Source organism: Camelus dromedarius, chromosome 22 (assembly GCF_036321535.1).
Source record: "Camelus dromedarius isolate mCamDro1 chromosome 22, mCamDro1.pat, whole genome shotgun sequence".
In the NCBI taxonomy this organism is placed as follows: Eukaryota; Metazoa; Chordata; class Mammalia; order Artiodactyla; family Camelidae; genus Camelus; species Camelus dromedarius.
The window spans coordinates 34,253,810-34,276,399 of record NC_087457.1 but is presented as its reverse complement, the minus strand read 5'-3'; the positions used below and the strand labels follow the sequence as shown (position 1 = coordinate 34,276,399).

Below are 22,590 nucleotides of genomic sequence, written 5' to 3'. Positions count from 1 at the left end.
GCAGGACATCCTGAAATTAACGCAATGCCCCAGTCACCCACCCAGTCACTGTGAAGGCCTGGGGTTGGGGTGCAGGAAGAGCCACGTCCCTGGGAGCAGGTTGTCCGCAAAGTAAGTTTGAGAAAATTCTCAATCCATATTCTTGGAAAGATCTCAGTAGAGGTTTGTTGAGTGAGTTATTTAATTTTGTCTTAAGTCTATGAAGGTAACCAGAATAAATCCATCCATCTCCTGGGAAGATCCGACCATTGAAGGAGTTCCCTAACACTCAGGAGTTCTCTTTTTTGCACCAGGAAAGTTAAGAAAATTAAAAGCCATTGATAGAAGTTAGAATTTTTAAAACCATATACAGGATGAGGCAGTTAAGTTATTTCACTTTCCTAACTTCTCCTGAAAATCAAAATCTGAGTAGAATTCCACTGACCTCCTAGAAGGGGGAACCTATAAAACACTGAGCCTCAGGTCGTAACTACCAGCCACCCAGAGAGAAGTTCCCTAAGCCAGATTTTACTTGAGATGTGTATTAGGAGAGTCAGTGGTGCTGTGCCCTGTCTGGTGTGTAATGTCCCAGCATATCTGCCCTTCCTTCAGCTAGATTTTAAACCCCATGCTGAGAACCATGTCTGACGCGTAAGTGCTCAAAAATGTCTGTTGATGTATTCTCTAAAGTCTCCTGTCCACCCCGAGACACCGGCTGTGGTTCCCTGTGCCCCTCTCTCCCTGTCACTCTGCATCCTGCGGAAACACGTCAGTGGCTTTGCTCTTCTCTGCTGCAGGTGATGAAACGCCTAGCTGACCCCTGTCACACTGCGCTTCCCACACGGCATCTCTCTCTGACTCGGCTGGCTACTTAGTGTTTTCACTTACAGATCTGAGCTGCTGTTACGAGGAGGTCTTCATAACACTTCTGTCGACGCAATACATAGCTTGCTACTGGGCCCCCTTTAACAACAAACGGCGGTAAAAAAAATGGGGGTTTGACTCTAGGTCCTAAACAGGGACCTCAGGGATTTTACATGGCACTACTTCGCTACATTTGTATTTTATACTTTGCACTCATTTGAAAATTTCTCCCATTTGTTTCAGTGACATTCCTTCTTAGATTAGATGCTCTAGTAATAATAAAGCTGTTCTGGGTGGGGCTGTATTTCTTGGCTCTCCAGTGCTTCACATGCCTTATTTCATTTGGCTCCTCACCACCAGCAGGAGAAGTTCATTATACATATTTTACAGCCATGAACCCGAGGTACAGAGAGGTAAAGTGGCTTCCCCTCAGGGTCACAGAGGTAATTAGAGCCAGAGACTCCCCCTCCGGCACCCAGCCCCACTGCTGTCCACCGCACTGGTGTTGACAGGGCTGCTCCAGACCCGTGCCGGCTGTGTGCACGCAGTCAACACAGAAGACCGCGAAAGGCGTAAGCGTCTGCGCCCCAGCCTGCAGGAACACATATTTCTAGAAATAAATGCAATTTAGGGCTAGCAATGTGGCAAAAGAAGAATAGCTGTTTGGTAAGAGTGTGGGGAAACAGGCCTTCACACACTATGGTGGAAAAGTAAACTGATATAAACTTCTGGGGGGGATTACTGGAAAAGCATAAGGCTGTGAATGAAGATTCCCCTTACTCCTGAAATTCCTCTGCTGGAAATTTTCTTGAAGGCATATAAACTAAGTATGGCAATGTATTTGCACCAAGTGGTTTACTGCACGGCTGCTTATACATGCAAAATCACTGGGGCATGGAGGGAAGCTGAAGATTATCAGTGAGAATCAGCTAAAAGGCACGGCACACACACACAAGGAATGGGGAGGAGCAGAGACACCAGAGCCTGCTTGAACATGTGTGCCCTGGGCCAGGTCTAGCCCAGCGTCAGCTTCACCGCCCATGTGCTGAAGACAGCAGTAGCCCCCAGCTCCCAGGATGAACGTGAGGACCAAACAAGATAATATGCATCAGGCATTTAGCACCGTGCACGGTAGACAAGAGACACTCAATAAGCACTATGAGGTTGCTGCTGCTATTATTATAATTATTCCCATAAGTCACGGCCAGTAACATAATCTTAGTTGTTGACAGTAGTCACAAAACGGTGAGACAGAGACACACTGATGGGGAACCATCCAAGACACAGTGAAGGGAAAGAGCAAGCTGCCAGGACTGAGAGCGTGCCCAGCACTGCTAAACGCGCGGACAGACGTCCAACTACAGCACCTTTTTATTTATCGACGTATGTTTGATTCACAATGTGGTGCTGGTTTCTGGTGCACAGCAGAGTGATTCAGTTTTACATATATATATAGATAGATAGATAGATAGATAGATAGATAGATAGATAGATAGATCGATCGATCTTTACGTCCTTTTTCATATTCCTTTTCATTATAGGTTACTACAAGCGACTGAACACAGCTCCCTGTGCGCACAGGAGGGCCGGCTGTTTATCTATTGCTACAGCACGCTTTGAAGTGTGAATGGCCTCGTAAGTAATGGCTCCTATGACGATGAGTGAACTAACAGCCACCTCTGCTTTGCTTTCCCCCAGCAGAATATGCTGACATTATCGTGGCAAGATTTCTCACAAATGAAGAGAAAACCTCAGTCGTGTGTAAGCAGATTAAGAGGAAAAAAGGTGAAAATCCTACAGGTGGTGGAAGGTGACTTTCACTAATGAGAGGAATTTCTGGTCTCGCTGTGTCAGGAGCCCAACAGGCGCTGTCTGTGCCAAGTTCAGATGCAGAGGAGGGAGCAGCAAGGACATGTCCTCCTGCTCTGAAAACGCAGAGGAGTAAAGATACCCCGGGTCACAGGTTCAATTCTGATGGAATTGGCCCCCTAGACCCTGGCCAGACCGTCCCCATGGCCCTGAATCTGGACGTGGTGGAGGGCATCCAGGGGGAGGCTGTGCACACCCCTCTGTGACTCCAGCTGCAAAGGTGCCGGGGCAAGGGTCCGTCTGCCAGGGTCCTGACAGGGCTGCTCCGGACCTGCCAGGACCGGGACACGGAGCCCACAGGTGCGCAGGAGTCAGTCCCCGTCACCCTACACCACTCTCCCCGCCACCTCCGTCACTCTTGGTCTGCAGCCTTTCTGAGTGCAAGGCTCTTGGGAGACATATGGCTTCTCCTAGAAAATACTGCCACTTCCCCAAACATAGACCTAGAGGAGGCAGAAAGAGGGGCCGGCAGGGAGGAGCCGAGCCGAGAAACTCATCAGCTCTAATTCCTGCTTGTCTGTATATTCTAATTGATTCTCTATTTTTAAAAATGATTTAGAAACAGACACACACACACACACACACAGACCCAGATAAAACACAATCCTGAATTAGTCCTCACATGAAACCAGACTTGGAAACCACTGATTCAGCCAGACATGGCATTTATTAAACTCCTGGGTGGAAGCTGAAAGTCTGAGCCAGGACCTCCAGTGCACATGGGTGTCTGCACAGGAAACTGTATGTGCTGGGAGAGAAAAAAACCCTGAGAGGTGTACTTACACGTACAACACTGTTCTGGTATCACCCACTTTCCCGGCGTCGCCCACTGTGAGGGTGTCGTAGCCTCTTTCCAGTTCAAACTCCTCAAAGGCGAGCTTGATAACCTAAACCAAACACAGGAGAGTCGCTTAGCAGAACAGGCACTTTCTGCAACCTGAAATACTGCAAATATCCAGTCGTAGTATTAGTTTTGCTCCATAATTTCATTGCATTTCAAATGATTTCAAGTTGTTTTTTTTAAAATGATGATTGTATAACTTTGAAAGCCCTCAATAATAGAATTTTATGTAATTCAGAATTCCTATTACTCCAAACATATTTATTATTGGCTATGAAAAGTGAAATTAACCCATATTATGCTTTAAGTCAAATATCCATCAAATATTTATTCTAACATTTATAGTATTTGGAATGGCCAAAAGGCAAATCAGTATAAACAAAATAAATGTGGATTGCAGTTAATGAGATATATTTGGGGGATACCTAGAACACCAAGAAATAAATATTTCAGGCCAATGTCTGCAGATTTTATATAATTAGCCACATTAACGTATGAAAAGACCTTCTGAGGCTAGAAACTTGTCCTCCACGTATAACTTTGCAAAGCCTTGACTTTTTTTTTTTTAAATAAAGGACACTTTGACATGGTGATCAACGCCATCTAGACAAGACCAGTTTGTGTCTGGCACATGGATATATCACAATACTACAAACTCCCTTCTGTAGCACACAGGGCCCTTTTCTCCTGATGAAGGAAATCCTCTGTTGACCAATACTGTGATGAAGATGAGAGAGAGTCATAGGTGCCATGAAGTTAGGCTGGAACCCGAGGTGACCAGGAGAGGTAGACAGAGGATGGACACGTATGTTCGACAGATACAGAAGGCAGAGATGACAGACGGACAGACAGACAGATGGACGGACGGATGGATAGACAGACATGACAGAATGACAGGTGAGATAGGCAGGGAGATAAATGACAGAGAGAGAACAGCAAGTACAGGAACTGTAATACTGGAAACGCATTTTAAAGGGACATAATTCAGACTGAATCAGAAACTCTGGAAGCTTGTAAAAAATACCAACTGCGTGTTTGTTATATCTGAAGGAAAGGCCTCAGTGGTACCAGGAGGTGGGGGAGGCAGGCTTCTGACTAACACTCAATTTGATGTGTGCAGTTCTGAGCAGGCTCGAACCAGGTGCACTTCCAAGCAATGCTAATATGGAATGCATTAATTCTGTTATTTAAAATTCTTACTAAAATTAGTGATATAGCCATTATAATTTATTTTAAAAATCTACTCTCTCAAACAGCAGGGTCTGTCTGAGCACATTATTTAGCAATCTGATTTGAAGCAGGTGTGGAGGTTGAGAGCCGCTGCAGACCTGTGAGCACTGCCTGTGAAGCCCAACACCTGAGGGTGGTTTCCCCTCACTTCTATCTTTCTCATGAGCCGATGTATCAATGTCCACAGTCCAACAAGTAAGAACAAAAGAACTGAAGAAGCCCGCGACCCAGAGGCTCCCATCACCTCTTTGGACATGACTCCTCCGTCTTGACTTGTGTAACAGCCCGCAGGTAGGCCATGTGAACCCATTAAGGCCTGAGGGTCACGGCTGGCCGAGTACAGCCGCCCAACCTGGTGCCAGGCTCGCAGGGAGACGCTCCCGTCCGAGCACCAGTGGCCCAGGTCCTCATGCTGCAGCTTGTCTGTCAGGGATGCTGGCAACGTTTTGGTGAGGATGTTCAGATGCCTCTGCGTCCCACTGCCACCCATCTCTGTCTCCTGAGGGCAAAAGGAAGCCAAAGAGGGCTGGAGTTCTACAAAGTATAGTGGAGGCGGAGGGTGCGCACCTGTGCAGAGAGGAGGAGGTGCAAAGTGGGAAAATGCGGGCACCCTCCATGTTTGCCTCGGGGGGAGTGAATGACCTAGAGCCCAGCTGCAGGTCAAGCCCCACGGGGCAGCGGCTACACATAGTGTGCACGGTTCACTCACTCAGTTTTTATTCATCTTCAGTTATGTCTACCAATGTCTCATGTTCTAGCACGAAATCTCTACACATACCCAAATGTCTACAAGAAAAAAATAGATCAGGTAGAAACAGTAAGGATGAATACTGACCAATGCTTCAAACTGTGATTTTTAGGAGAAGTGTATTGTTTGACCCCAAATTTGTGCCTTGATGGAAAAGAAGATGGGCCTTCCCCTCCTTTGTGTCTTTTGTGTCTGACTGCTCACTTTTAAGCTCCAGTACCGTACAGAGTTTGCCTCTTGCTAGAAAGTTCTCTCCTGCGTCCTGGGCACGGCTGCCTGTCTGGCGCGGTCCTGATTGGAGTACCGTGTTCTCAGGGGTCTTCTCGCCTCCCTGGGACCATCACCCCGACACTACCCACTGCCAGTCACGCTTCTCGCCTAGTTTTCCCCTCCTGAACGTCTGACGTTGTCCGAGCTTTTCCTGTCTATTGGTCACCTGTCTGTCTGTCTGTCTGTCCATCTTCTGTCTCGCCCATTAGAATGTAAAATCTGTGACACCGGAAGTCACTTTCACTTTCTTTTTCACACCTGGGTCCAGCACTGTACGCAGTATGTATTCCATGTTCCATAAACGTTTGCTGGATCAGTACACCTGACTTTCCCCTGTGTATCATTTAACCTAAAGACCCCTGGACTGCTACATATATACAGGGTTTAACGGTAGACTCTTACACAAGGCAAAGGTTGATGGCCTCACATTAGCATAAACCAAAATAGCACTAAGGTTGTACAAAGCATCGCTGGTGTGGAGGGAGCACGCGGCGCTGCCCCAGGTAAAGCCCCCCGCCCCCCCGTGTGATGATGCAGTGCCCTTCGTCCCTGGTGCCTGCCGGGTTGCTGGGTGACACAGGGTCTGTAGGTGTTAACACGTGTTACCAGGCTGGCTGTGACTCAGAACTGCATGCTCCTTTGTATCAAGCAACATAAACCCGCCTACCTGTCACCCTCTTTGTGATTTTGCTCCTGTTTCCCTTCATCCTAATGTATCGTTGCATCGGTTTTCCACCTGCTGAAGCATCAGGGAACCTACCAATCCTTCACACCTATCACTGTCCGGTCCTTGAAGGCTTTATACAAGGAGACATGCAGAATCGTGCTAATCTACTGCTTAGGAGAGCACGTGTGCAGCAACATCCTGGGACAAATAAACTCCAAATGGATGCTGTCTTGCAGGTGAGAGGAGGACTATGGCCATGAGGAAGGTGTTTACAAGAAAATCCAACAGCATGGGTACTGCTGGGTGGGGATTTACTGACCACTGTACATGGTAGTTTGTTTACTACTCTTCATGACTTGTTAACAGCTTAAATATTTCATAACACACATAAAACTAAAATAAAGGAGCAATTAAAAACTTGACACCCATTTAAATCCAAATTTCGGCATCATCCCTGACTAAATGTGTCGGCTGATTTGGGTGTGTCTGCTCACCTCCACTATGGGGTTAAGGACAAACACTTTCCTCTCAGGATATCGCAGGGATTGCTCAAACACATGAGATACGCCAAACGCCTAACACAGGGCTTGGCACATGATTAAAGCTTCATAAATGATAATTACTATCATTATCATGAAAAATAACAGAAATTGAATACACAGAACTTACACAGTTAAAAAATGATGACTGAAGTTGTTTAGAGGCAAAGTCCGTCATGAAGTATCATGAAATCTACTTGGAAAGTTTTGGAAAAATTAGCAAACTTATATAATCTATTTTTTCTTGGAAGTAAAATGGAAATTTCTCTCCTTATTTATTTCATTACTAAGAACTTTTCAAAAAGTAATATTAAACTTAAAACTAAGCATGAAGGGACTCAGATCCATGAGACATGACACAAATATATTGTCTGATGTGTGAGAATATTTTTGTATTTATTCATTCACTTATTCAGTAGGTTTTACTGTACTTCCACCTTAGCTTTTATGGAAAATTTTCTGCCAGTTCTATAATATTGTAAGTATTTTCCATTAATATTAAAACCAAAGAAATTTGTACTTTGAACAGACCAAATGGAGATGAAAACCCATCTGTAAACCTCTGCAGACCGTCTTTCTCCAATACTTGTCCCTCCATGGAAAACACACTTCAACTGACAATGAAGAGTTCTCAGAACTCAAACCCTCACACCCACAGCACTGAGGGCCTCGCACCTGAGCCCGACCTTCTGGGTGCAAATCCCAGCTCCTCTCTCACGAGCTCCTGGCAGTTGGGCAAGTTACAACTTCATCTCTCCGAACTGTGCCTTCCTCTTCTTCAAATGGGGATAAACATAATTACTGCCAAACAGGGTTTTTACAAGAATTTGTTGTCTGTGTTCAGTAAATAACCTAATCTCAAAAGTTTCTACAGCAAGAAAAAATGACTGTCAAAGAAATCTGGACAATTAGGTGAAAAATACAATCTAGACTTGTTTATGGAAACACAGGAGATTAAAAGAGATTAAAACTTGCTCAATGGTGCAGATTAGTTTTTAAGCCTTTCCCCAACCAGGAGTTAAACTACAGCATTTTACAATCCATGATTAAGTTTTATTAGCCAAGTCAATATTATCATAAGAAACGTAATCCATCATTACTGAAAAAATAAGATATTTTTCTCAGAGAAACATTTTAGTAAGACTATCTCTAGATTTTCATCTAGATCTAATTTTTTAGTAACTACAGAGTAATTCAGGCCAGAAAAACAAGAGATAATGACAAGACGAGAGTCAATGACACACGTGAGGGTGCTGACAAGGGGGCAGGTTCCAGTCCACGCCCCCCTCTTACAGTACAGAGAAGCCGTTTCTTACAACACACCCATCCCGGGGACCCTCCGTGTTCTCTGCTTCCCGGAGATTTCACTCAGTCTCCCGTGGAGACAGGCAGCTGTCTCAATCTCCTCAGCCCCTTCTTAAGGACATTCTCGTTTCTGACGGACCCTAAGCAAGAATGGCTTTCTTAGGTTCCCTTTCCTCTTCTTAGCAAGCCGCCAGAAAGTGGTGCAGGACAGAGACCTCAGTGCAGGGCTGCTGTCGTGTGTTTCTGGCTGGGTGCATGACCTCTATCCTCTACCTCTACTCTAAGGAACCGCAAAGCAGCTGAGAAACCATGTGCTCCCTCCGAGGGAGTGTAGGACGTCTGGCAAACATGTGGCAGGTTGTGTTCAACTCGCTTTCAGTCGTCCGCTCACAGGTGGTTCCCACTGAGGAGTCCCGACCGAAGGAAGCCCCTTCCCTCATCAATCGAGAGCAGAGAACATCAAGGGTCCTCTCATTACACCTCACGTCAGTTCTACAATGCTTAGTCAGCAACTTTTAAGGGACTCATACTGGATCAAAGGTCTTTGTTCATCTATATTGCAGGTTGAGGAATTTAAAGGTTCTTATGGCCACCACCATCTGCATGAGAAGGCTGAAGGTGGTCAGTCTCAAGAACAGTGACAGGTTGCTGCAATCTGATGATGGAAATCTCAAGACTGTCGCTATTCTGAGCCGTTCACGACACACAACCACCTCAGCCGTGCCGTGTAGTAAGTGTGCAAACACATTATACAGTAATGTGGAAAATGGGCCTCGTTCTGACCAGAGAGTAGACAAGGAAAAATCAACTCAGAAAAATCAACCACTTACAGCACGATCAGCCTTTCCGCAGGTGAGTAATTCTGGAATCATTCTCACTTGGTGGGTTAAATTGGATAGTAATCTAGGCAAGTATTAAATTAGCCCATCTTTAACATAAATTGGTGCAGCCACTGAGGAAACAGTATGGAGATTCCTTAAAAACTGAATAGAGTTACCATATGATTCAGCAATCCCAACCCTTGGCATGTATCCAGAGGAAACTCTAATTTGAAAAGACACACACACCCCAAAGTTCATGGCAGCACTACTTACAATAGCCAAGACATGGCAACAACCTAAACGTCCATTGACAGAAGACTGGATAAAGACGATGTGGTATATATACACAATGGAATACTACTCGGCCATAAAAAAAACAACAACATTTTCCCATTTGCAGCAACATGGATGGACCTGAAGGGTATTACACTTAGTGAAATAAGTCAGAAAGAAAAAGACAAGTACTGTGTGTTATCACTTATATGTGGAATCTAAAAAGTAAAAAAATCTAGCAAATTAACAAAAAAGAACAGACTCATAGATACAAAGAACAAACTAGTAGTTTCCAGTGGGCGAGAGAAGCAGGGAAGGGCAAGATTGTGTTAGGGGATTAAGATATACAAACTACTATGTGTGCAATAAATAAGCTACAAAGATACATTGTACAATGTAGGGAATATAGATCATATTTTATAATAACCATAATGGAGTATAATCTATAAAAATTTTGAATCACTATTTTGTACACCTGAAACTAATACAGTATTATAAATCAAATGTACCCCAATAAAATGTGATGTATAAGCCAGGAAAAAAAAAAAAAAAAGAAGAGCTAACTGAATTCAAAGTAGCTGTGGCTGAGAGGTAGACAATGACAATGTAACAAGCTGGGACAGGAATCTGTAAAACACATACGTATATGTGTTACTGCAAATAAAAGTACACTTTGTAAAGGATGGACATTGATCAATAAAATATATAAAACACCCAAGATAAACTGATAATGTTAAATTTCATTTCATACTATAAATTAAAAAAACAGATAAATTAAACATAAAGAAAGAAAGAATAAAGTTAGCCCACCTACCCAAGAAAACATTAAAGTTTCAGTGGTGTGCTGGAGCTGGCTTGTGTCAATTTCTGAGAGCCAATTACTAAATTCAGAAATTGTGCAAGGCAGTTTTTAAACCATCAGTAGTTGAAATCATCTCCAGTATAAATATTCAGGCCAAGAGATTGGCAACCCCTGCAAATCAGCCTGTTTAGTAGTGAAATACTGGGCGACACACACCCTAGAATTTTGAGAAATGACTATACATTTGTTGAATAAATTTAAGAAGAATAGTAAAAAATGATATATACCTCAAAACCTATGGCCACTGAAATTCAACCCACTTGTTCCTAGGTCTAGATTAGGAACTGGATGCAGGAGATCTCTGTGTTCTGGAAAATGTAAAATTGTAACACTGAAAATTCTTAACTTGGCCATTTTTCCCAACTAATACGTAAAAAAACTTCTTCCACATCTCCTATCAATACATTAGTATTTCTTAAATTGTATAGGTTGTAACCTTTATGACCTAATATTATAATGCTAAGCTAACTGAAAGGGACAAACATATTCAAATAAACATCCAAACTGCTTTTAAAATTGACTAACGCAGTGGATTAAATTACAATCACTTAAAAGTGATGTTTCATGAATAAATCACATGGCACAGTTGGAGGGAAATCCTCACATCCTATTTAAATGTGCTTTGTTTATTTGATTCATTACTTTTTTCATGACTAGCCATATGTATCTCAAACTAACTTGCATATCAATTACTTTCTCATATATCTAATTCTCTTTTCTTAATATCATCTAGAAGTTAAATTTAATACATTTTCAGCTAAAACGATTGCCTTCTATTAATATATGTCACACATGATCCCTGTGATTAAACTGTAACTTAACATGAGGAACATACTGTACCATAAACAACATATTTCTGACAAATTCTAATCTTTTTTGAAAAAAAAAAAAAAAGAAACACAGTATGGGGTTTTATCACTGTGTCTTTTTGTTGTTTTTTTGCCTGTGATATATGTTGACCAAATAAATACATTTGAATTGATAAATCACTTTTTAAATTACAATTTTATCCTAAAATTGATACATAAGATTTAGCAAAATTTGTATTATACCAATTATATTTAACATCTACCTTTTCAAAGTAACGATGTAGTCAAAGTAGTAGACATTTTTTTAAATCAATGTCATCAATGTTACATTCATTTTTAATAGGTGTCAAGAATCAAGAAGAAGTTGTGAAAATCCTATTTCTTATGTAATTTTAAAGATTTGAGGAAATTAAACGTCAAGTACATTTGACAATCCTGTTTGTCCTTAATATAAATAAGAGTCATGTGCCTGTTTTATCCTGGTATAAGGGGTGGGAGGATTGGTAGGTGAGCTGATGTGACGCGGAATCCAGGCCATCGGCACCCACACTGCGCAGGACAGAACCCTGTGACTCTCCCAGTTCCGGCGGAGTTCAGAACCTCACCATGCACGAGCTACACACAAGCCTGCAGGAGAGGAATGTGCAAAATCGCTTTCATTTTTGCTCAGGAGCATCACTGGAAAAGAAAGACATGGGTGCACATGCGCCTGGAGGGAGAGAGAGCAGGCTTCTGCTCCCCCATGACCAGTGTGAGACGTGCACAGTGCTTCCACTCTAATGTGATCACTGTGCCCCGTGAACTGGGCAGGCTGCTGGAGGAGTGCGGACGAACCTGGACTAACCTGGGACTTGGAGACAAAGGAAGAATTCCATTCAGTATTCACTCATTCCTGTGTATGTTTTCCCTCTAGTTTACACCACAAGTTTCAACACATATTTCAAGTGTCATTACCCTTGGCCTTGAAATGGCTTACTGTACACAGGAAAACAAAAGTAGACTCAATTGTGGGGAAGTTTAACATCCCAAGACACACTTTGAAACAACAGGTATTTGGTTATAAAGGAGGAATAAAATTACAGTAATAATCAATAGCAAGTAACAGAACCGAGCGACAGGGAGTCATTCACTCTTCTACACACTTAAAATTAGTGTTGCGCTCAATCTTCTCAATGACCCTGTGAAGAAGACCCTATTAGGATCCCCCACTTTACAGGGGAGTAAACTACATTGCAGGCAGTCTATCTTCTTGCTAAAGGTCTCAGAGCTAGCAAGGGCAGGGGCAAGAATTGGAACCGAGGCATTTTAACCTCAAAGTCCATGTTCTCAACCGTTGATATTGCCTCCAAATTTGAATATGTCTTCTGGAAAGGGACATCCTGCAACATTTGCAGAATGTAAGATTTACTCACCATTCATATTTATTGAGTTCTAGTAAATGCCAGGCACTGGGATTATAAATAATTCAAGGAAGGTCAATACATAAGATGGATAGTTTTCTTCAAAGTTACTAGACAACTTAGAAAAATGGAAAAAAATTGAGGTGAGTCAGAAGCCTGGATTTGAGACTAGTTTTCAAGCTAACTGGCCAGGTTTGGTTAAGCAAGTAATGTGACTCCTGGGCGTTGCTGTGAAAAGCCAACTGTATTTATTCTATTTCCCATCAAAGCATCACCGTGAGACTCAAACCAAACGAGGTGGTTTTTGCCTAAATAAGTAGTCACAGAGACTCATGCAGAGTTGGAGAGGAAGCTTCTGGAATGATGAGGGTGAGAACACAGAACACAGGACATGTGAGCTGGTCTCTGGGCAGAACAGAAACTGGTGCCTCATCAAGCCAGGTGGTCCTGGAACTGGGGTGTCTGGGAACTGGGCAGCCTCCGCCCCCAGCAGGGGAATCTGGCCGCACATGTGGCCCGGCCACCAGGGTCATGGCTGGTTGTCTTCAGCCCGTCCCCTTTTGTGATCACTGTCAGAGGCTTGCCTTTCTTCTCAGAACTGACAGGAGAGTGAATGAAATCTGCAATTAGGTGGAACACTCGGGAAGACACAGAGTTGTAAATTATATGAAAAAAGGAAAAAATGAGGGGAAAAAAGAGGACCAATAAGACGGGCAGAGGATAGAGAGTCAAAGTACAACTTAAGAAGCAGAACAACTGTAATATTATTAAAAATTATTATTATTACTGTTGTTGTTGTTGTTGTTGTTGTTGTTGTTACTGGGCTGATACAGAGATCTCAGTATTCAACCCAAAAGAGTTCTCCATGTCCCAGCTTACATTCATTTAAAACCACAGGTGAGATTTACAAGTAAAGACAGTTTGATGTAAAATGCATGGAATCTCAGATGTCAGTGTCCTACAAACATCTCAGTTGGAGGGAAAAGACTCATTTTGTATCACTGGCCTCTTCAGTACCAAACACAGAATAAAAAATAAGACAATATGTTTTTTAGGGAAGAAGCTTTTCTGAAAATGACTTTAAGCTAGCCAAGGTAAATTTTCACTGGTGAAAACACAGAAAGGCATTCTCTTACATGTAGAGGCTCAGGGGGAAGATGTTTAATTAAAACAAACTACAGAATTTTTTTTTGATAACTCAGTTGAAAGGTTAATTAAAATTAAGAATTCAGGAGGGAAAATTTGAAGTATAAAACAGTGGGTAAAACTCTTTGCAAAACTATGGGAAGGAACACCCTTTGTCATTCTCGATGTTCTAGAGAATCCTCGCACCCAACATTAACAAATATAAAGTAATGTGGAGACGCTGACGGCTCCCTCCACAATTCATAGTCTAAACAAATCAAATCATTACGAATTGTCAGACCCTATTAATACATAGTCAGGTAGGTGAACAGAAGGAACAAGCCTGGGAAATTCTTTTCCTCAACAAAGACTCGAATGTTCAGAAAATGTGCTTGTAACTATAAACAAGGTAACTATAGATCAAAACTCTGAAACAATAAGTTAGCCATTTCTAGGGGAAAAAAGGATAAAAATTCAGCAAAATGCTACATAGTTATCACTGGATTACGGACCAATTACTGACTCTTTCTACTTTTTTGTACTCTTCCAATTTTCCTAAATGAATATATATGTGTGTATGTATACATATGTATGTATATTCTTTTTAAATAAAAGAAAATCACATTAAATAAAACCGTTTAATTCAGGCAACAGCTGAGGATAGTTGCAAATTCTTCTGGGGCCTAAATGTGGGGCTACATATTAACATCATATAAAAAATGACCATTTAATTGTAGACATTTCAGACGTTATTGGGTCATAGTTGGAAGATACACAAATATGTATATTTTTAAAGACAACACGTAGAAAAAATACTGCCTTGGTTAAATGCCATTGATAGATTCACAAAGAATTCTGAAAAATGAGTATGAAGTAAGGATCGATGATTTCCATAAAATAAAATGCAATATTCCATGTAGGAGTCAATTAGAAGGCAACAATACACTATTTCAAAAAGTTCAGAATTTGGAGTTAATGTACGATATCAGAAATGAAAGGAAGACACAAATGAAACAAGTGAGAAACAAGTAATCATGCCCCAAAGAATAATTTAAATAACTTACTGGTGTGATTCTCAAACTCCTGTGAGGGCTCTGGAACTGAACACTTCACTACATGTTCTGTTTGCTATAATTAATTATTAGATGGAACTTGTCACCACCATTACACTTCAGATAAATCAACCTGATAAACGGCATTTATATCCGCAGTCCTGCTAGTAACAACACAGCCAGTATTTACAATTAATTCATAAAACACTCGTGGGAAGAGCTATTGAATTTTCTCATTTTTCTTTTACTTTGTTTCAAACTGAGAATACAATATAACATTTTTAAATTGAAAGATAAACTGGTTTCAAACAATGTACAAGCTAAGTTTTTATTCTTTTGCAACATTTAAACAATACTTTTAAAAGCAAAGTTAAAGAATTTGACTTTTGTGCTTTACTGTCCCCTGTGCAAATATCTAGGTAACTTAAAAATTAAAAAAAAAAAAAACCAGGTATGTTTAACAAGCTAAATATTCCTTAACTTTTACACATTTAAAACCCAATGATTATCTCTGATGGGTAAACTTATCAACTCTTTTCTTCTGCATATGGAAGTTAGTTTTTATCAATAATGGGTTTTCCCTAAAAACAGCTGTGTCTTCTCATTCGATGGCAACTTTTCCTGCTTCCTCTGTTTTTTTTAATTTCAGTGCTACTGGAAAGAATGACAATTGGATGCTTATTACCGTCTCTGGTAAGTATGTTTGTATCTTGCTTAATTAACCTCTTCAAAAATACTCCCAAATCTCCCCCAAATCTTCTGAGCTTTCTTCAGACCTTGGGCATCCTTATTTCTGGCAGAGGAGCTGATCATGAGGGACAAACAAACTTGGTCAACTTCCTTTATCTCCACTGAAATATTCTCTGCAGCTTTATTCCTCCTGCGTTTGCTTCTGTCCCTAAAATTGGCCTTGACCCATCTGCTTTACTTTCAAACATGCTGAAATCCACCTGGGGGCGAGGTGGCAATATTCAGAGTAGGGAGAAAGTTCATAATACTTAGGATGCCTTCTGTGATAATTTAACAGCCAGGGGACGAGCAGGACCCAAAAGGAAGCAGCTCCCAGCACCTCCTGTCAGCCCTGTGGATGCCTGAGGAGGCGAGGACAGTCCTGCTCACCCCCAGGTCGTTCTAAGGCCCAGATGTAACCACACAGAGCTCTTGGCACACATGGAGCCCCCCAAATACCTTTAGTTCCCCCCCCTCCTGGAAACCCTGGCAATCACTCGCTTTTATACTGTCTCTACCATTACCTTTTCAAGAAAGCCATCTGGTTGGAATCATACAACATGCAGCCTTTTCAGATTGACTTTTTTCATTTAGTAAATGCATTTAAGTTTCTTCCATGTCTTCTCATAGCTTAATAGCTACTTTCTTCTCTTTTTTTTCTTTTCTTCTCATTTCTTTTTACTGCTGAATAACATTTCTTTGGATGGATAACAATTTACTTATCCATTCACCTACTGAAGAACATCTTGGTTGCTTCTAAGTTTTGGCAACTATGAATACAGCTGCTGTAAACTTCTGTGTGCATGTCTGTGTGTGGACCTAAGTTCTTAGCTCCTCTGGGTAAATAACAACACACGTGATTGCTGGATTGTCTGGTAAGATTATGTTTAGATTTATAAGAAACTGCCCAACTATCTTCCAAATTGGAAGGACCATTCTGCATTCCCACGAGCAATGAATGAGAGCTCCTGCTGCTCCACACCCTCACCGGCATTCGGTGCTGTTAGGGTTCTGGATCTTGGCCACCCTAATAGGTGTGCAGTGGTGCCCCGTTTTGGACTATCTCAGTCTTAAGCCCCAGTTTACTGCACCGCATACATATAAATCACAAGCTCTTTACGGTGAGTCTTGAGTCCTGTAGTCGTAGGGCTTTCTGGTCTGTGTGGGACTCCACCTGCCATAAACCATCCAGGGCTTACCCTTCTTCAGGCGAGATAGCATCGCTGTGTGCGGAGAGCCCTGGAGAGCACTCAGCAACGTTCAAAGCAGCGGGCCAGGTTCAAAGGGAATTAGCACTTCCAGCGAGAAGGGCAGCATTTCAAAAGCACTCTGGGAAGTGGGATAAGCATCAAGATTCGACAGCGGATTTAATTTCAAGGTAATCACAGTAACATCCCAGGCGCTAAGTTCACAGAGATTTACGAGCCGAGCTTTACATAACTGACAGCTGGACATGGAGGACTGTCCTCGGTGATAAGAAATGCTGCGGTGTGCCACAGATTTCACTCCAAAAATACTGGAGGAAGCTGTCGCCCTCCTGGACAGTCCAGGCAGCAGAGGAGTGAGTGGGTCACCAGGGTGCCCGTTGTGTCTGCAAAGCCTCCTTCCGGGCCTTCCACCGGTCTTGCAACGACAGCAAGCAGTGGAACTCAGTGCTGCTCTATGTTCTCGGTTTCCTACGACCCACACAGATCGGAAAGTGCTTTTGGAGAAATGAAAGGTAACGATGCTCTACAAGAATTATCAGTGCGATGCTTGGCTGTTTGCCAGTAAGTTAAGCAGGGTTACATCAACAGCGCCCCAGGTCCCCGAACGCTCCATTAGGAAGTGTCACCATCTCGGTTTCCACAGTAGAACATGCAGGGCCCAGGCCACGTCCCAGTCACTGCACGTACGTTGTTTTAACCTCGACAGCAACCCTTTCACAACGGCAGAAGCAGCCCTTCTTCCACGACGCGCCCCAGACCACAGCAGCAGCAGCCTGGGCGTGTCTGGCTTCAAAGAGCCAGCAAAACGCTGAGCCGTCGACTCAGGCTACAGAAACAACCCGTATTCTCACTTTAGAAGCTGAAAGCAGCAAGCTGATATTTAACTTACATTTAGAGATAGTGGCCCCGTACAGGATTTTTGACATTTCTCTAACAATCCTAAGAATAAATAGTTTTGCCTTCCAAAATTCTCTATAGAATATAAATGCGTTTATAATATAAAGCTATCATAGTAAGAAGCAAATAGAAAGAGGCATACTCTTTCAAAGAGGAAGTACGTCTGAAGTAAAGCTTTCGGGTAAATGGACACTCCAAACCCCTGCTGCCGGGGTCGAGGGCGACAGCGCCCTCTCCAAGGGTCTGGACATTTTAAATCATAAGCGGGTAAAGTTCCTGCACAGTTTATGAATGGCACGTACATTGCTGTGGACTGGTGATGGTGCAGAATCTGCTCTCCGGACCAAGAGTCAGACATGAAACACTCAAACTGAACTCCTATGACCAGCAAAGGCCTTGGCACCCCACGGTGAAGCCCACTTGTGCTCACTGCAGGGCGGTGTGTCATCTTACAGACAATGGATGCAGTCTCCCAGAGGGCCGCCTCTGCCAGCGTTCTGTACCCCGTGCCTGATGCAGGCAGCATTAGTGTGCCCGCGAGCCTCCGCACCATGGACCCCAGGCACCAGTCACTAGTCAGTAAGGAGTTTGGGGAGCACATAGTAGGTCCAGACCACCCCCACCCAAAAGCAACCAGAAAAGAGGCGAGAAGACAAATGATTCTCGCCCTGAGCAGTAAGTCTGTGTCTACGTCCACCCGGCCTCCTCCAGGTGGACCCTGAAGGTTAAGGTGCACTTTTTACCGCGTTCCGTGCCTCTTGTGTTATGTTCCCCTCTGTGACACAGAGGCGCCAAGGCCCCTCCAACAAGACGGCTCTGCTGGCCCCAGAGGTCAGCCCCGGGGCTGGGCCATGGCTGCCCAGGTGCCTGGTGGGCCGCTACTCCTGGGGTGCCTGTGAGGGTTTCTCGCGTATGAACAGGCCCACTGAGGTAAAGCAGACGGCCCTCCCAGTGTGGACGGCATCACCCATCTGCTGAGGGACCACACAGAACACAAAGGCAGAGGAAGGCCAGACTCTCTGCCTGACCAACAGCTTGAGATGGGACATTGGTCCCCTGACTTGCCCCAGGGGCTTTCCTGGGTGGCGGACGGCAAACAGTGGGACTTCTCAGCTTCCATAATTGCATGAGCCAATTCCTATAATAAACCTCTACACACACACACGCACACGCACACGCACACAAACGTCCTGCTGGTTCTGTTTCCCTGGAGAAGCAGACTAGCCCGGGCCCCCTGCTCTCCAGCTTCTAACCTCACCCACATCTCAGCGTGGGCCCCCCACCCCAGACACGTGGAGAGCCGCGCAGCAGAGTGAAGGGAAGGATGGGTTTGTCTTCAAAGCCCAACTACCTTTCCTAAGCGGATCACCTTCGGTGTCAACCTTTCTAACACTCAGTCTCTTTATCTGTAAAATTGATTCTGTAGGGTTTGTGGCAAACCTCTCTTGTTGTGCACACAGAACCATCTGTTACCTTGTGTTTCTCAAGTACCCGTCCCCACTTTTCTCTGGAAGGCCGACACACTCAACACCCTCACTTCCTAGTACCTCTCTCAGCTGGGTCTCCAGGGGACAGAATCTTTGTCAAAGATGCATAAGTGGAAGTTGGGTGGGGCTTCCGAGTGACAATATCCATTCCATCCCCACAAAATTTATCAGAGAGTGATGTTCAATAAACTGTAAAACATAGAATTTGAATTTCAAAACACACAATTATATCAGTTGATTAGTTAAATATCTTCTAGGGCAGAGCGGCTGCACCTGAGACAAACAGATCCATGTGGTTTGGAAACGTGAGACACTGAAATAGTGGACGTAATATTATTGGGACTATTTCTTCCCCCTAAACTGAGAGCTGACAGACAGAAGACACCTGGATAAAATTGCTTCTGGGAATACTTCTCCATTTAAATACGAAGATGCTGTCTAATTAAAGTTTTAATACCATTTGCATACTAAAATGTGCATTTGATTTGCATTTATCTACAAAAATATAGTAAGTAATATAAGCCTTAGATAACTGCATGCCAGAAAAGTATGACAATTAACATACACTCATACAGACGGGTCTTCAGGGACCCCAAGTATTGGCACTGCTGTGAGAACTTAAGGAGAGGCTCACTTTAATAGAAGCTGCAACCTAGACACTTTCAGGAGGACACAGTCCTGACTTCTTTGAGAACTAGACTTATTATTTCATTGAAACGTTAAATTGTGTAATTAAGGTAATACGTATGATATGGACTCAGGTTTTCTCATCTGAAACAGACTCCAGTTGTGTAACTACAGTGCACAATGGCGCTGGTTCATGCCTCAGTGCATGTTCTCTTTCAGTTTTTGGCACTAATTATAAGAATGCAAAATAAGCAGTTTTCAAGTTGCACGTGACCTACACACTTACAACACCATCCAATTGTACCAAATTAATTCAAGAAAGAGCAGCTCCCTCTTACAGTAATTATATCTTTACACTGAAGGGGGACAAACCAGTAACTGAAGAGTACGGCATGAATGCTTATAAAAGACAATCATAAATTTGGGTTAAGGGCAGAAACAGAGACTATGTGATCCAGATGTGAATTGTCCAAATAAGGACTTTTAAGCTTAAATAATTTAATTATATTTTCCAAGACCTTGTGATGTAATGGCGGAACCAGGACAAGCACACACAACTTTCTGAGTCTTTGTTCAATTGTTGTCAAAAGTTCGGTGCTTGTGTTGCAGAAAAACAGACTGACCATACCTCCAACCCAAATCCTCCAGTTTATCAAGAGAGCTCTTCCTCCGCTAAGAGAGCCTTTGGTCCACCAACAGTAAAAACAGCTCTGAGATGAAGAGTGCAAGTTAAATGCTCTGGTTTTGCAACATTTATATTTCAGACCCACATTTACCAAAGAGAGGTGTCCTATGGGTCAAAATTATGGTTTCCAGTTATCAGTTTCAACTTCCTTTCAAATAATTCTTTTAGAATAGGATACCACAGCTCCTGCCCCTCCTCCCTCTGACACACGTTCTCAAGCGACGCCCACCCTGAAAGGAATCACGGCCCCTCTCGACTTGCATCACTGCCTGCCCCATGACGCTGCACCTCCTGGGGGATCCAGAAGTTTTGTGTTCAGTCGTCTTTTCCTTGCCAACGCATTCACTTCCTTCGCCTTTAATTGACATTAAATTCCAAGAGGACCTGTTTTCAGTCCTTCTTCATTCTCTTCGAATATTTCACTTTACGTCTTCAGGGCAGTTCTCCCTGACTGTTTCAGGGCAGCCTCCTCTGCTCTGCTTTGTACAAACTGTCTACCACACACTGCGAGGGCAGCGCTGGTAACATCCTCTCTGAGGCTCAGGAATAAACAGATATTCTTGGCTTTGTCAATTAGAAGAAAACCTTTTAAAACATCAGTATACTGTCATTTACTTTCTGCAACTGATTTAAGTCGGATTTGTTAATGGCGTTTCCTGCTGGCTGTCAGCAGGCACCTGAGGATGCAGGTTCTGTAGCCAAGAGACTCCGGGAAACGCTTGTGTTGATGACCCCCTCAGCCCGCAGCCCCCAGAGCATTTCATGGGCCCGCACGCGGGCATCCAAGGTGAGAGCACAGACTCTCTCTTCAAAGCTGAGTCTACTGCATTTCCTTTCTATGAATGCCTCACAAGGCTTCTGTGGGTCACATTTGAAGACATGCTGCTCTGTTGCCTGAATTTATTCACTGACTGTCTGGAAGCCACTTGCTACAAATGATTTACTCTAGAACTTAACTAAAACACTGCGAAGGTCACTGTGAGAAGACAGTGACAAAAGGCGCTGAGACGGCCCTTCAAACTCTGGAGGTGGTGTGGGCCTTCGGCACCCACGCCGAGTCACAAAAGAGAGAAAACGAGTCTGGGGACCCAGAATAAGAATAGAGGTGGACATGGGATGGTAGCCTCATTGATTTTTTTGAAAATCTAACTGCATTTGGTTTCAACCTTCAATCACATAGCCTGCAGCCATTCAGATCCTCCCCATAATTTAAAGAGAAAATTGTAAAGGTGGAAGTTTTCATGGTTTCCACTGTCTCTACGTTCAGCACCTGTGTGTGTGTGGTCTTTGGTTATAGGGTAGACAGAATCTGATGACCTTAAGGTTCGAGGCCCCTGTGAACTTCATACACCCTGTAAGATCTGCTCCACCTGCGTGTGACCAGGATCTGTGAGTAGTTAGATTACTTTACAACAAAAGCTGACATCCTTCGATTACCCTATGGTATGTGATTCCACTGGCGGCCTGGAGAGCAAAGGTCTCCTCTTTGATTAACGGCGTTATCCGATCTCCCCTATGGGATAAGCATCGAAGCGAGGAAGAACCCGGTTCACGGTGGAGACTCAACAAATGGTGGTTCCAATCTTCACAAGCTCTCGTGCAAATAAAAACTGTAAGTCAGAAGTGTGAACTGTCACCACCATCTAGTGGTCAGAAACATTGTCATCAAGCAGGAGAAGGGGAATGTTTACCCTCGGAGCAGTTTCTCATCTGGTCTCACGGCCTTACACGTGAGACGAGCCCCCACGTCCCAGGGAACCCATGGTATGAATGGGTCAGCTGCCCTCTTCAGCATCTGGACTCATCCTGGTGATGTGTCGTCCATGGGGGCTGAGAAATAGTCACCCCGACATTGTGAGTGTACTGTGCTTCAGACGAGAGAAGCCCGCGTGGAGACCCAGCAGCGGTCAGGACACCAGCGGCGCAGCACCGTGGATCAGCGAGTCAGACTCCTTCCTGCTTATGTGACTTCTCATCTCATCGCACCTGCGTGAGACTTTACCATTCCGTGTGTGGTCTTACACAGAGCCAGGTGTCCGGCACTGATAACACGCACGACGCCCGCTGCGTTCCAGATACTGACCACACATGGTGCTAGCTAACTGCAACGCAGACAAAAACATTCAAAATTACTTCCTCGGGACTTTGAGACAAGGGTTCATAAATATGTGGACAAATCCCTACTGACTAATCATTTTTTAAAAAATAGTATGTGTATGTTTGTTTTAGGTATGTATGCCAGTGTGATGATGTAATGGTGGGAACTGCATTTCCTTAAATTGCATCGACGGATCAACTTTTAT

The 22,590-nt window shown here is 43.5% G+C and overlaps 1 protein-coding gene across 1 annotated transcript in view; it reads right to left on the bottom strand.

The window, feature by feature from the left end:
• CSMD1 (CUB and Sushi multiple domains 1) overlaps nt 1–22,590 on the bottom strand; it is a 1,691,213-nt gene that overhangs the window by 263,160 nt on the left and 1,405,463 nt on the right. The window contains exon 16 of the mRNA XM_064477604.1: nt 3,496–3,599. Within this exon, the coding sequence (XP_064333674.1) occupies nt 3,496–3,599 (104 nt within the window). The remainder of the gene's footprint in view (nt 1–3,495; nt 3,600–22,590) is intronic.